Genomic DNA, 14,397 nt, shown 5'->3' with positions numbered 1-14,397 from the left:
GAACAGTAAGGCAAAAGTCCAGGTATTATTTTACATTTTATTTTATTACATTTCAAAAGAATGACTTTATACACATAGAAAATAAAATGACAAATAAACACTCAAAGTGAAGATTCCCTGCTTCTACATGAAGCTTTTTTTTTTCTTTGTCAAATGATCTCAAGATGTTCATTGGTCTGATCTGGAAATTTCAAACTATTAAGCACATTTGAAATGATATATTGGTCAAATTTAAGATTTCTAACCAAACGGTTCTTTCAAATTCCTAGGATTCCACTTCGGTGTATTCAATTAGTAGAATTAACGTCATAAGATACGTCTATGGAAATCGCTTCATGCTCTGATATTCCAGAATGATAACGGAATTCAAATAAGTCCTACAATGAGTTTCTATGCATCCGCTACGTTGGCGTTGGCCAACAAAACCTTCTCCCCGGGTTTAAAGGCGGGCATGCCTAAATATGGGCAGCTGGCACATCGGAAGGCATCTCCTAAATAACACTGAGGACAAAATGAAAGTTATAATCTACACAACAAACCTGAATTATGCAAAATATTTATACAGTATATCTTTTACTTCAATCGCTTTGTAAGAGATACTTACACTTCCACAGGATGATTTTGGCAAACTGGCTTTCTGGGCAGCTTTGCTATCCTGTTCCAATTCATCAGCCAGACCACAAGTGCTACACACAGAAAACAAACATCATGTTCACGCATACATACCCGTCTGATATTATTTATATTATCAATACCTTAACAGCATGTGTAACTATCAAAGCACGTAGCAGGCAACGGCATGTGTCGCTTAAGTTAGCTTTGTGGTACTCACCAATTCTTGCAGGCTTTCTTTTTCTTAATTGAATCCTCCCCGCAGGACATTTTGAGAGAGGTTGGGTCAGGCTTCTTTAGGTCATCTGCGTCCAGAAGAGTGTCTGAATCTACCAAATCCTAAAATGTCCAATTGGTAAATAAGTCGAGATGGACGATAACCAGACATCATTAGACACATACATAAACTGAACGTTACGTACCACATCATCATCGTCCATATCATTGACTGACAGAGTCCACATTTTTGCCGTATTTGGATCAAGCGCTGGCTTTACTGAAGAAACAAAACAACGATACAATATTGTCCTATCAACAGCTAGCATAAATGTTTCAACACTAAGAACCACAAACCTGCTGTTGTGGCCTTCTTGCCAAAGGAGAGTTTCAGCTGTGTGGAGGACCCAACCTCAAAGTTGGGTTTAGATGCAGATATGCGCACCCTTGAAAGAGTGTTTCCTTGGAAACCTGTACGCTCCTTTATGGCTGCGGTTGCTTCTGGGCTCAGAGGCTCCGTTTTAATCTGTGTCGAGTAAACATGCAGTTTAACATCATAGGGAGTTGACATGCACCCTTTGAATCTTGTTTATCGAGATACTGACCTCTGTGACGGACACCAGTCCAGACAGTTTCAAAGCTGACATCAACTTCCCGGCAGTTCTTAAACCATTTTCCTCAGAGCCTGAGGACGAAAAACATAACCATATGAACCACGGCTACCAAATTTAGGATGCTGCATAATTTACTTCCCTTACCTGAAACTGGCTCTCCCAGCACAAGTTTCCCACCCGGTTTCATCACTTTGGCGATCTCTGCCAACAGTTCAGAGCTGTGGATTGAGGAGCTGTCTGTCAGAAGGCCCGAGAGAACCCATTCATAACTCGACACTGAATGAGAAGCTAAAACAGACAACAAGAGCATTTAACATCCATGTATTGATCCATATTTCGTTATAGACACCAATTTGATGGTTTCCACCAAAATGAATAATGCAAATAATGAACTTTCACACTCACAAAGTTGAAGTCTCTCCATATTTTCTAAAGAGACTAGACTCTGGTTGCCGACAATGGTGCCGATACTCTCAGCAAAGTCTTTCAGCATGGTGGGAGATGATGGTTGGCTCCAGATCAGCAGCACCTTGTCACCCTTTTTTAGTCCAAGGTCTGCCATGATATACTGTATGAAAATAAGAAGACAGGAGTCAAAAGCAGTTCAATAACTGACTATTTCATAATCAAAGTTGTAAGAAGGCGCACATGCCGTTTCAACTCATATCTGCTCGATTTTGAACTATGCTATTCCAGATATACTTGCCTAAAGGAAACATTGTGTGAACTGATAAAACTCAAAATACACCCACCAAAAGTTGAGCTACCCTTATGAACGAAGGTTTATTGTTATTTGTATTAGAATTTCGGTTATGCTAATTGTAACTACAGTCCTCCTTTATGAAACCACGGACAGTTTTACAAAGTGTTAATGTAAATTCGCTATTGTGTATTTTATTTCTGGCCCGTATGTGAATCTGCCGCATCATTATGACGACGCAGATCTTACACAGCAATGTAAACAAACAGCACTATATGGCGGAGACCTGAGTCACCTTTCACAGTTAAACGTGTTATTAAAATTAACAAAGAATATAAAACAATACTCCTACAGACACGATACGTTCTGTAAAAAAAGCTTTCCAGCAGTCCGACCTGTTTATGGTGTCCCTGAAATGCGCACACTGGCTCCTTTACACCGGTCGCAGCGCAGGTTGTTACTGTATGCGTCGCGTTGAGATGATCTCATTCGCTAAAAACTCAAAATGGGCGGAGCGTAGTGGACCAGATACTGCTGATCACCTGTTACCAGTTACTTTTCTCAGCGCTGATGAAGGTGGACCAATCACAGTCGTTCCAACAACCACCACAGAAATGTCAACGTATTTTATGAAGGGGAATTGTATTGAATAGAAGTGAATAGAATGATCTATGTGGATATCAACTGGCAATTGTATTTTACTGCGGGATGTTAACTGGGACCAACCTACCAGAGTAATTAGTAATTGCTACTTTGTATGTTTTTAAGCGTGGGTTTGTAACACGAGAGCCTCGACTTTTTGAGCCAACAAGCGCCACCCATTGACACAAAGGTGTAATGACAGCATATTTAGCCAGCAGCATTCGCTACCCAATGCGTTATATTATCGCAGCGCTCCTTCGCTGTCGTTGGATATGGCGGCGCTGATCAGAGGACTGAGAGCTGGGAAGGCCTTACGGGGTCTCGCTAGCGGTAAGCAGAGGTGTGAGAGAGATCGGTGGGGTTGGTTTGTTCTTTTAGTTCACGATCCCCCTCATGGTTATTACGCTGACAGCGTGACAACAGTCGAATGTCTTTACGTAACCATGTAAATAGTTCTGCCTGCTTCCAGTTTGTGGCAAATGTACCTTTGCGTAACGCTACATGTCAGCATGGCTTCTGTCTGTGACAAGGTGATAATGAAGGGCAGCACTGAGTGAAAGAGATGAAAGGTGCAAATGAAAATCCCTGTAATTTAAAGGGTGTGTATATGGGAGATACCAAGTGCGGTAAACATCAACTATGTGATTTAAAACACTGCTGGTGTTTATACAGGGCGAGTGCATACATGCACATACTTCTATGCAATTGCATAGCAGCAAGTTAAAGGGACAGTTCACCCCAAAATAAAACATCTGACATCGTTTATTCACCCACCATTATGTGCAACACAAAAGAAGATATTTTGAGAAATGTTTTTTTGTGTCCATACAATGGAAATCGATGCAGGTCGATGTTTGGTTTGGTTACCAATGTTCTTCAAAATAACTGTTCTGCAGAACAAAGCCATACATGTTTGGAATAACATGGTGAGGAACTAATGAATTGTCATATATACATGAACGCTTTACAATTTTTTTCAATTGATCCTTTGCCAAGATGGAAAGGATTGGCATGCTAAACTATAGATGAATATCATTGACCGGTCGCATAAAGCACCTTAAGTGTCATACTTTAAGTTTTACTTTAGTTATTCTCCTTTTGTTTTTGATTAAGGGAAATCACAAGTGTCGTACTTAAGGGAAAAACTGAAGGCGCTTTATGCAAACAGGCCCAGTTTATTACTGTTTACTGTATAACTGTCACACTTGTGATACTAGAATACAGAATGCACTTTACATTTAAAAGTGCATATTTGTTATTGTATTAATGAACTTATAAATAAGCTTTGTTTTTTTCTTGTTAAAAGAGTACTTGAAAATTAAATTGCTGTCATCATTTATTTACCTTGTTGTCATTGTAAACATGTGTGGTTTTCTTTCTTCTGCAAAACACATAAGATATTTTGAAAAATGCCATTTAAAAACCATCGTTTCCCATTAACTTCTATTGTATGGACCCAAAACCAATGAAAGTCGTGACCAATGGTTTTCTGTTCCTGACATTTTTCAAAATATCTTGGTGTTCTGCAGAGGAAAGAAAGTCATACATGTTTGACATGACAAGAGAAGAGGTCATGTAAATAATAACATAATTTTCGTTTTGAATGTGAACTATTCCTTTAATTCTGTTCAATGCATCCCTGCAGTTGCCGTTCAAGCCAAACTCAGCTCGCAGTGCAATCGTGTGAGACGTGGAATCCATCGTGCAGCAGTGCTGAGACTGGCAGATGACTTTAAAAGTAATTCTGTATCACCTCCATCCTACCATGAGGTCCACACAGCTGGAGAGAGTTCATCCTCTTCAACACAGGGAGACTTCTCTAACACGGCTGCTGGCAAGGAATACGGCCAGCCAAACACCAGGTGAAATCCCCCCTCCTTCAAACTCTTACCAAAAGCAAACCAATATCCAAAATGTACTTTATCTAACCTAGTGCATTTTGTGTTGGAAGTTATCAGGATCAGAGCGGTGAGCATGACGAAGACTACGAAACGGAAGAACAGCTCCAAGCTCGCATACTGACGGCATCGCTGGAGTTTGTTCCGCTGCACGGCTGGTCTGTGGAGGCCATTGCAGCCGGAGCAGAGGTTTGGAAAAAAACGATGATGTTCATGCATTGAATCTAAATGTTATTTATCAAAATAATAAAATATTCTCTTTACTTAGACACTTAGCCTGTCAGCAGCATCCACTGGGATGTTCAACAATGGGGCAGGAGACTTGGTTTTGCATTTTATTGCAGAGTGCAATAGTCAACTCGCAGCGACACTCGCAGAACAGCAGAACCAGATCCAACTCGGCCAGGCTGAGTGAGTTGAATGATTTATATCATCACTGCCTGATTTATTTAGATTCATCCATTTAAAGGATATGATAAATCTATGCTTTATGTGAAATCAAGCTTTTAAATATTGAATGTTATAGTTTAAGGTGGAACGTTTTTAAAACTTGCCTGTAAAAAAGTAATCGGCTATTGTTTAAACTGTAAAAATCAATAGGTTTAATAATATGTAATATTATGCCATTCTATTATATTAGGCCAAAGAAAACAGCAGAGTTTCTGAGAGATGCAGTTGATCTGAGATTACGGATGTTGATACCATACATCGACACATGGCCTCAGGTATCAGCCACCTTAAAAAAAGCTGTCTCAATCCTGAAACCTGAATTTTATTATTTATCAAGTCAGATCATCTTTAAGTTTATTTATGTGCACTTTATGTACTGATAGAAAATGATTAATGTCACGTTTATATCTTTCCTGGCTTCATAGGCCATGAGCATCCTGCTACTGCCCCACAACATCCCCGACAGCCTGAAGCACCTGTCCACGATGGTGGATGACATCTGGTACTACGCAGGCGATCGCTCAACAGACGTGAGGGACTCCTTTGATCCAAAATCAACATCCCCTCCTCTCTTTATCTTCCCCTTCCAGCCCCTACGTTTATGTTATGCCACCTACTTACCCTCACTCACCTTCTAATCTTTCCCTTTTTAAAATGCGAAAGAATTTTGACGAAACATTTGCATAATTAAATTTGATCATTTTGGTTTCTAAAGCTGCAGTGTGCCATTTCCTGCCCTAAATATATGACATTTGTAGTGTTGTAGTTGCTTTGACCAATCTTTGTGTCTCTCAGATGAACTGGTACACCCGGCGGGCGGCACTAACTGGCATCTACAACACCACCGAGCTAGTGATGGTGCAAGACTCGTCTCCTGACTTTGAGGAGACCTGGGCCTTCCTCGACAATCGTATAAAAGATGTAGTCAACATGGCCAACACAGCTAAACAGGTGTCATTGCTTTTCTACTTTCCATAACCATTAAAAGACGAGGGGGTTGTTTGACAAAATGGCACTGATATGTTCAATCATTTTTGATGGTCTAGGTCCAAGCCACAGGAGAAGCAGTGGTCCAAGGACTCATGGGTGCTGCAATTACAGTAAACACACTATCATTTTGTAAAATGCTTTAACCAATACAGTAAACGGATGGATTTGTTTTTGGATCTATGGTGTGGAATATTAAACAGTTTGTTTATAGTGATGTGTTAACAAGCATTACTCTGTCTTTCCTACAGCTGAAGAACCTAACAGGGATGAACCAGAGACGATGAGTCTATCTCTGCAGGCGCTTCTGTCATCCTTTCGTCTCCGTTTCTACACACAGACACCTCGGGCCTGCAGCACAAATGTCTGACACCTCATTGAACAGCTTTAGATTAACAAAGCAAAATGAAATAATCACAGTGACTGCAGTGGTTTGTTCTCATACAGGCACTGGTCTTTCATCACACCCTAAGGACTTTTAAGTGGGCCACGTGCCATACATGCATCAGTTTGCCAACCAGAGTACAGTGAGGATTCAGACTTTTTTTTTCTTTGTCTGCAGTCATTTTCTCTCTCTCTCTCTCTGTAAAAAGAAAAATAAATACAAATGTACATTGTATTTGAGAATCTTGTGTCCCTCGTTAAAAGAAATAAAAGGTTACCTATGATGAGTTAACAACACAAAGGCTTCACACATAGAGAACCTTTAAAATTACTAATACATTTTCTTTCAACAAACCCAGTTCATTGTTGTACTACAATATAAAAGTATATTTCGGTTTCACACGCGGGACTTTTACTCAACGTTGAATTGTCAGCTCCTGTGAAGACTTTTATTATGAAGAATCGCAGCGTGACCCGGAGGCTAATGGAGTGAGTGCGGGCAGTAGCCAATCACATGTTTTCAAGTGTTATTGTGCTGGAAAGCGCTCGCTGCTGGAGCGAATGAAGCTTCTGTTCAATCATTTAGCGTATAGCTGATTTGTTTATTTCTAAATATACAATCTACAGTTTATATTCACTATGCCGTATGCCAACCAGCCTACGGTTAAAATCACAGAGCTATCGGACGAGAATGTGAAGTTTGTGATCGAAAACACCGATCTCGCGTGAGTGATATGAAATGCATCACTAACGTTAACTTACACCATAGAGTTAACCTTACTTGTTTAATTACATCAAACGCGTTATGTTTATAATTTGTAAATACATTTACATACATTTGTAATGTAATCTATGTGTGAGCTTTGCTAGTAATGTGCTTCTACGTATAAGTTCACCATACTGTAAAATAGAGAATAGCAGTGCTGTATGCTTCCATAGTAATGCTAACTTGTACAATCATTTTATATCACACTAATACTTTTGTGTAACTAACCTTAGTGTAAGATTACAGCTATACACTGTTTCCAATGCAATAATATCGTGTTATTATCTGATACCATAAATGCAATGTTTAATGTTTCAGGGTGGCAAACTCTATTCGACGAGTGTTTATGTCTGAGGTTCCAACTATCGGTAAGAATCAAACCATCTCTCAAGTTTAAAATTGTAACTATTAATTGTTCATTTGGACATGGAGTTCACCTCTAACTAATGTGCATTATTACACGGCTCGTTTGAATGCTTCATTCTGATTGGCCAGTCGCGATTAGTGCTGTTCGACTCTCAATTTTGTGGAGTCGATTCCGATTCACATTCCTCGTTTCCGATTCCTGGCTGCTGTTTTCGATTCCCTGTTTTACTACAGCTTTCGATTCCTGCTTGGATTCCCCGTTTTACCACAGATTTTTATTTGTTATTTGACCGAGACATTTGCTGAGGAATGACTCTCGATCTAAACGTCTTGGAATTGAGGAATCGATTCCCAACCTTAGTCGTGACATTTGCACGCTCCTTCATTATTCCCAGATAACAACCTCTTAAAACTAACATCACACCGTAACCCAGATGCAGCAAATCATAAGGACAGCTTTTTTTTGACAAATTAAATATAATTATGTCTTTTAATAAAATATATGACATTATATTTACAAATGATTAAACCAAATAGACTGTTCGTGACATTTAAAGGTCGTTTCTTACCTTAAAACAGAAAGTAAATGACTTTTCCTCACGGAAGGTCTGCCATCAGGAAAAATGTATTTCAAATTCACATTTCATGTCCAGTTTTCATGTTCTCATGTGCCAAGTTGCTGTGTAATAATCAGGATAATGTACAAGCAGCAGGTTGTTATCGTGAAATAAGGCACTTCAGTCTGATGCAAGACCTGTTCACACTGTCAGGGCTTATTTCTGCGATAACAACCGGCTGTTTGTACATTATCTCTTACGTATCTTCCAGCTATTGATTGGGTTCAAATCGATGCCAACTCATCTGTTCTGCACGACGAGTTTATTGCTCACAGAGTGGGTACGTAAATCACCATCCACATGATAATATTTTTTTAGGCTGATATCTTTAAACAGTTATTCTTACCCTTAACAGGTTTAATTCCACTCACAAGCGATGACATTGTCGACAAGATGCAATACTCACGAGTAAGTTTATTAATCCACAGCCTCACGCTTGTATCGTTTGTTACTTTTCATCGCATTAATTGTATAAAATTACTGCATTTTTTTTTCGTTTACTTTTGTGTCGTATTAGGACTGCACGTGTGATGACTTTTGTCCAGAGTGCTCGGTTGAGCTTACACTGGATGTGAGATGTACAGAGGACCAGACACGACATGTGACCTCGCGAGATCTGCTGTCTAATAACCCTCGAGTCATCCCTGTATGTGCTTTCTCCTCACTGGCTCATATAAAACATTTTTATTACTTTAATGCTTTCATTTCGTCTAAATTGTGCGCTGTGTTTACTTTATTTACAATGTTAATGTTTTCTTTTTGGTTATATATTGTATGAACAGTGTTGAATGCACTTTTTCTGTGTTGTGCTAATGCATTATGGCTTATACTCCAGGTAACATCTAGAAGTCGAGACAATGATCCCAACGATTATGTAGAGCAAGACGGTAAGTCTGTTTTTAATAAATATCACCACTCATCTTTTAATTGTTTATGTAAACACTACAGTCACTTCATTGTATGGTTTTCATGTAGACATCCTGTTAGTCAAACTGCGGAAAGGTCAGGAGCTGCGTCTCAGAGCGTATGCGAAAAAGGGTTTTGGCAAGGAACACGCCAAATGGAATCCCACCGCAGGAGTGGCTTTCGAGTATGACCCCGACAATGCTCTGAGACACACGGTTTTCCCCCTCCCACAGGAATGGTATGATCCTTAATAGCTTGTCTCTAACTAATGTTTATTTAAGTATGGACTATTTATGAACTAGCTGCATCACCCTCCTGTCAGACAACAAATGCAACAAACTGTGTAAAGCGCTTTGTATCTGAAAATGTGCTGTAAATATAACTTACATGCTAAATTACCTTAAATTCTCTATCTTTGTTTTATTGTCAGGCCTAAAAGTGAATATTCAGAAATTGAAGAGGACGGAGTTGAGGCTCCATATGACCCTAATGGCAAGCCAGAAAGGTAAGACCAAATAAACATTTATATTATATAAAGATATAAGCAGTACTGTATGTAAGTTAGTGTTCATTTTTACATCATTAGAGACATCACACAGATATCTCACACTGTTGTTATTCTCTTCAGGTTCTATTACAACGTGGAGTCTTGTGGTTCACTTCGTCCAGAGACCGTCGTCATGTCGGCTTTTGCTGTGCTTAAGAAGAAACTGAGCGATCTGCAGACTCAACTCAGTCATGAAATTCAAAGCGATGTTCTCACCATTAACTAAGTGGAGTAAAATCCCAGTACTGCTTTTTTAGATGAACTATCAGGAACATGGCTCAAGAGAAAGAGTTTCTGAAAATATATTTTTTCAGCCGCTATTCGTTGTTGCATCAAAGTGTCCACGAATTCTCCAATAAATGCATAAACATGTTTTGTTGCATCATTTTGCACAATGCAGAAACACCACTACCCCGTATGAACACCAGAGGGCGGAGTTTTTGAATCATTTGAAAGACACGTTCCTCAATGTATGGAAAGACAGCATGTATGGTTATGAGAAAGGGTGAAACTGCATGCTTATAAGATGAGAAACTATTTATTTCAAACAAAACAAGCCCTGGAATGGATGTAACAAATCCGGATAAAACCAGCCCGAGACAAACTATGTAAACAAAACACATGGAAGGAACAGCAGCTACATGAGTTCAACAACAGATTGTGCAATTGTATTTATTTCCGTAAATTTTGGTTCTGTTCATACATATGTATTGAGGCGTTTCAGGAAAGTGCAGTCACAAAACTTCTCTCTTTGATTTTAATCATGAATTCTATTTTGAGCACAAAATTACAGTAACATAGATCAAGTGAATGCATTCCTAACAGGAAGTGTGTGAGAGACAACTAATGAAAAATCATAGTCCAACTCGAATTCGACGGGACCTTCTGAAAACGTCTAGAAAATTTTCACTTCAGAATTCTGTTTACACACAATCCAGTGCCATGGCATTTGCTTATTTCTGGTGGAAATGTTAGCGGAGCTCATTCGGTGTAAGCGGTCTGAAAATACGTGCTCGTTGAAATCGTCAAGTACACACACCACACAAATCTACATTTGAACTTCTTTCTTTAATTACATTGTCTAAAAGAAGCAGGTGACAGCCATAACCTCATTATTTTCATATCTTCTAATTCACTGAGACCTATGTATATGTAGATTTCTTTTCATTATATTATATAATGTACTGTGGAATACTGGCAAAGAAGGACCAAACAGTGTTCTTTAAGTTTTTGTGTATTGCTTTTTAACTGATACCACATAGATTTTTGGCACACCACATATCAGAGTTAAATGTCATAAAAATTTCATAAATATTTCTATAAATCTTTAAAATACTGTGCTGTTTCCTAAAATAAGATATATAGAGATGATAACTCTAAATCCTCTAAGGTCGAGAGAAAAGCAAACATATATATATTCATATATATATATATATATAATTTTTATTTCTGAATCTCTCTGCATACTTTTGTTTCCTTCACAGGCATTCTCGACATATATCTGTTTCCCCTCGGTTCGGCCATTACCCACAGTGCTTCAAACTTAATACTGAAGGTGAAATGTTTAATGCTGGCTGTCTCTTCGTGTCTGATAAAATATGGTTCAACATGTATCACAAATATGAAAATGTACCTCCAGTCGTATTTCATATCTATGGAATATTTAAACAGCTTCGGGATTTTATCTAGAGTCCAATGATTTTAGAAAATCTTTGAGAATGGGAAAATTAATATTCTGATTCACTTTGAGAAGATCTGAAGATGTTGTGGTGTGTCAAATTGTAACACAGATAGGCACACGTTGCAGTTACATTGATGAAATAAAAAACGTCATTTGAAAGCAAAAGCAAACCTTTCCCACTTCGATCAGAAGGGCTGCAGAACGTAAATAAAAATGACTTAAAGCACTTTTGATTTGGAACTAGTTAAGTTTGAGTGTTTGAGTTAAAGTTGAGTATTTGCTTTGTTAACCCACTTGATGTTTGTTGAGGGAACTAAAGAAAATCCAGAAGAAATCAAATTTGAAACCTAATATTACTCAACAAATTACAGATATGAAGTCACATCCTGTATCAGTTACAATTGACGACATTGATATGTATAGATTAAGGAGGTTTCCTGTAGCGCTCTACGCGATTCTTTATACCATCCAACAATCCGATCTAGCGAGTTATAGTTATGCAAGAAATAAATTCATAGATAAATAAAATGATTCAACTCATTAAGAAGGTGTCACATTTAAAGCAAAATTCAGATACATACTGGCCAATTTAAAGTGATTGCGTCAGCGTTCAACTCAAAGATTAACCGGTTAACAAAACAAGTCACTTTTTTCCAAAAACCTCGATACCTCAGTTAAAACAGGCAACAATATAATCTTGCGTGCTTCCGTGAAGACGTTGTTTTAGTTCCATTACAAAACCGCTGGAAAATAATAGTGACTGGCAACACCGAGCAGCGCAACCGAGCGTTGATCGGAGGTACAAATAAAATGTCGGTGGGAATGCCTAGACCTCCTTACCATATGGAAGACACCTAATAGTAAACCACAATTCAAAAAGACCCAAGAAAAATTTCGATCGTTCAGACAAACACCTAATGTTAGTGTATTCAAAGACTCAAAAGATTAAAGATGGTGGAGAGACCTGCTGCTTGCTACTGTTACGTTTGTTCGCACGTAGGGAGTATTGACCTTGTGTTTCAAGCGACCCGTTCCTGGAACTGAAGGACATCTGAATGCCCGCCAATCGCGTCTCAGAGATTCGTGTACCTCCCGGTCAAAGGTGTAGGAGAAAAAGCAAGATATTTCATAGGCAGCTGATACATAGACAAAGGTTCCCTTTTTTCCTGAAGAAATATTCTCTGTAGAATTGTCTTAGCAAAGATAGAAAATGGATTCCCAGCTCTGCTGGTTTCAGTGCATTCAAAGGAGGCCAAAGTCCTGAAAAGCCAAAGGACAGTCAGCTCATATTTGTAGATTCCATACAGTGTGTTGGCTTCAATGTCCTTTCTGGTGCTGGAGCTCTTGGATCAAAAACGTAGGGAACCGCTTGTGCTTGCGCGGATATTCGAACGCTCGAGTTTCTTCAGGATGTGAGAGTTCCTAAAATCCTCCGAAAAGCATGATAGGACGACAAAGTTTCAAAATTATTGAACCAAAATAAGGGAAGAGGAAAACAAAGCTTATGAACAAGAAGCGCCGAGTCCAGGTAATGATGTCTCACCCAGTCTCATCTATCTAAGAGTACTTTTAGCGCCCGTTCGATGTTCATTCTGTGGCCCACACGCGTAACGCCCAAATCGATCAGGTCCTCCTTTTGCAGGTTGGGCAGGTGGCTGCCTTCGATGTCGTTGTCCATAAAGGCGTCCCTGTGCTCGCCCAGGTTTAGGCTCTCCAGCCAGTCGGCCACATCCTGCTTGCTCCACATGAGGACGGGTTTTGAGGCGAAGGGCTTATTCGAGGTGGCCTGGATGAGGGTGAGAGGAGAAGGCGAGCGGCTACGCCCTGTGCCCAGGCTGAGGGGTGGTGTAGGTAGACCAAAGACGTCCGTCATAGTCGGGGAAGTGACCGAGGTCGGGAGGGAAGAGGCACAACTGAGGCCGGAGTCCGGAGGGGACATGATCGGGCTTGGGGAGCGCTGATGGGGAGGCAGGCTCTCTGCCTGACGGCACAGCGACGGGGCAGGCACATTGGGGCCAGGCTGGGCAGTGAAGGTAATGGTGGTGTTCTGCTGTGTACCTGAGATGAGTGATACACCATCCTGATTTCTGCAAAAAGACAGAAGAAAATAAGAGATTTACTCAAACAGTTTGTTTTAAATAGATTTCAATATGTATTAAAGCTTTTTTGTAGCATTTAACCTTTTCAAGTTTCAACCTTTTTTAAGTATCACTTACAGTATCACTTAAAGGGATTTTAATTATTAAAACGTAGACCTCCTTATTACGACTTTGTTAAATTAGCTTTAAAGATCAGGTCAATTTAGCTGAAATGTGAGTAAACCGAGTCCCTGTATACTAAGGTTTTATATGTTAGGAAAGTTATCACGCAGTGTACAAAATTGCCTCTGAATGTATGCACAAGTACACATTTTAGCCATCAAAACAATACACTTATCTTTTGATTTCGTGCTTTTCACCTAACAACCAAAGACTGGAAACAAATAGGAACATGACAAATGAACCTGCATCGATGAGTACAAAAACTAGGTCCAGGCCTTTATTTAAAAATATCTCACGAGCTGGTGCGGACATTATGTACAATGTAAAGAATTGACACATCATAGTAGTATTTGTTTTGAGTATTTCTAATGTTTTTATTTGAAATAATCTTTAGACTGCATCATTTCATAACACTATTGGGAATTATAAGAATATGTGCTTTGATTGTCATGCAACAATAATGGTGTTTATAACGTTTTGGTGTGAAATTTAACCTGACATTTAGATTAATCTCCTGTGCATGCATATGACTACATGAAAGTGCATTTAAAGTGTGGCTATACTGTAGGTGGTCTAAGCTTTAAGGAGGCTATGGACGTCAGGATCTTTGACAATGTGGTGTCCTTGCCCCAGGTCTCTACATGTATTGTACACAAGGTGTGCTGACCTAAATTTCTACTTTCATTTCCATCTGAAATTTAGAACAGCAGAACAACAATAAGCAACATCTGAACCAACTAAACTGATACA

The 14,397-nt window shown here is 39.2% G+C and overlaps 4 protein-coding genes across 4 annotated transcripts in view; 2 read left to right on the top strand and 2 right to left on the bottom strand.

The window, feature by feature from the left end:
- Positions 1 to 25: 25 nt before the first annotated feature.
- ciapin1 (cytokine induced apoptosis inhibitor 1) lies at positions 26 to 2,642 on the bottom strand. Its single transcript, XM_056740529.1, has 9 exons — positions 2,538 to 2,642; positions 1,848 to 2,010; positions 1,587 to 1,730; positions 1,434 to 1,513; positions 1,186 to 1,354; positions 1,035 to 1,108; positions 833 to 951; positions 605 to 686; positions 26 to 501 (listed from the first exon to the last, which is right to left on the bottom strand). The coding sequence occupies exons 2-9, from the start codon at positions 2,002 to 2,004 to the stop codon at positions 391 to 393; spliced, it is 936 nt and encodes a 311-aa protein (XP_056596507.1). The 5' UTR covers positions 2,005 to 2,010; positions 2,538 to 2,642; the 3' UTR covers positions 26 to 390.
- A 297-nt stretch (positions 2,643 to 2,939) lies between these two features.
- On the top strand, positions 2,940 to 6,738 carry coq9 (coenzyme Q9 homolog (S. cerevisiae)). Its single transcript, XM_056740087.1, has 9 exons — positions 2,940 to 3,114; positions 4,430 to 4,646; positions 4,736 to 4,871; positions 4,951 to 5,093; positions 5,323 to 5,407; positions 5,558 to 5,662; positions 5,928 to 6,083; positions 6,179 to 6,232; positions 6,371 to 6,738. Exons 1-9 carry the CDS (start codon positions 3,057 to 3,059, stop codon positions 6,404 to 6,406), a joined length of 990 nt encoding a protein of 329 aa, XP_056596065.1. The 5' UTR covers positions 2,940 to 3,056; the 3' UTR covers positions 6,407 to 6,738.
- A 280-nt stretch (positions 6,739 to 7,018) lies between these two features.
- Positions 7,019 to 10,077, top strand: polr2c (RNA polymerase II subunit C). The gene is made up of 9 exons (XM_056740035.1): positions 7,019 to 7,228; positions 7,588 to 7,637; positions 8,464 to 8,532; positions 8,608 to 8,660; positions 8,770 to 8,898; positions 9,088 to 9,139; positions 9,228 to 9,396; positions 9,589 to 9,663; positions 9,787 to 10,077. The coding sequence occupies exons 1-9, from the start codon at positions 7,143 to 7,145 to the stop codon at positions 9,929 to 9,931; spliced, it is 828 nt and encodes a 275-aa protein (XP_056596013.1). The 5' UTR covers positions 7,019 to 7,142; the 3' UTR covers positions 9,932 to 10,077.
- Positions 10,078 to 10,211: 134 nt separating this feature from the next.
- Positions 10,212 to 14,397, bottom strand: part of shank2b (SH3 and multiple ankyrin repeat domains 2b) — a 78,308-nt gene continuing 74,122 nt past the window's right edge. The window contains exon 25 of the mRNA XM_056740024.1: positions 10,212 to 13,473. Coding sequence (XP_056596002.1) covers positions 12,936 to 13,473 — 538 coding nt within the window. The 3' untranslated portion in view covers positions 10,212 to 12,935. The remainder of the gene's footprint in view (positions 13,474 to 14,397) is intronic.

This window comes from Triplophysa dalaica, chromosome 24, assembly GCF_015846415.1.
Source record: "Triplophysa dalaica isolate WHDGS20190420 chromosome 24, ASM1584641v1, whole genome shotgun sequence".
NCBI classification, from domain to species: Eukaryota; Metazoa; Chordata; class Actinopteri; order Cypriniformes; family Nemacheilidae; genus Triplophysa; species Triplophysa dalaica.
The sequence above is the reverse complement of the archived record's forward strand: the minus strand, read 5'-3'. Positions and strand labels throughout refer to the sequence as shown.

Bases quoted from the DNA above. Each gene is read 5' to 3' on its own strand.
- ciapin1 (XM_056740529.1), bottom strand. From the start codon at position 2,004: ATGGCAGACCTTGGACTAAAAAAGGGTGACAAGGTGCTGCTGATCTGG. The intron at 1,514-1,586 runs GTAAGGGAAGTA...TTTCGTCCTCAG, and splicing joins GCTGGGAGAGCCAGTTTCAG to GCTCTGAGGAAAATGGTTTA. The intron at 502-604 runs GTAAGTATCTCT...TTTTGTCCTCAG, and splicing joins CAAAATCATCCTGTGGAAGT to TGTTATTTAGGAGATGCCTT.
- coq9 (XM_056740087.1), top strand. From the start codon at position 3,057: ATGGCGGCGCTGATCAGAGGACTGAGAGCTGGGAAGGCCTTACGGGGT. The intron at 4,872-4,950 runs GTTTGGAAAAAA...CTCTTTACTTAG, and splicing joins CCATTGCAGCCGGAGCAGAG to ACACTTAGCCTGTCAGCAGC. The intron at 6,084-6,178 runs GTGTCATTGCTT...TTGATGGTCTAG, and splicing joins TGGCCAACACAGCTAAACAG to GTCCAAGCCACAGGAGAAGC.
- polr2c (XM_056740035.1), top strand. From the start codon at position 7,143: ATGCCGTATGCCAACCAGCCTACGGTTAAAATCACAGAGCTATCGGAC. The intron at 9,140-9,227 runs GTAAGTCTGTTT...GTTTTCATGTAG, and splicing joins CGATTATGTAGAGCAAGACG to ACATCCTGTTAGTCAAACTG. The intron at 9,664-9,786 runs GTAAGACCAAAT...TATTCTCTTCAG, and splicing joins CCTAATGGCAAGCCAGAAAG to GTTCTATTACAACGTGGAGT.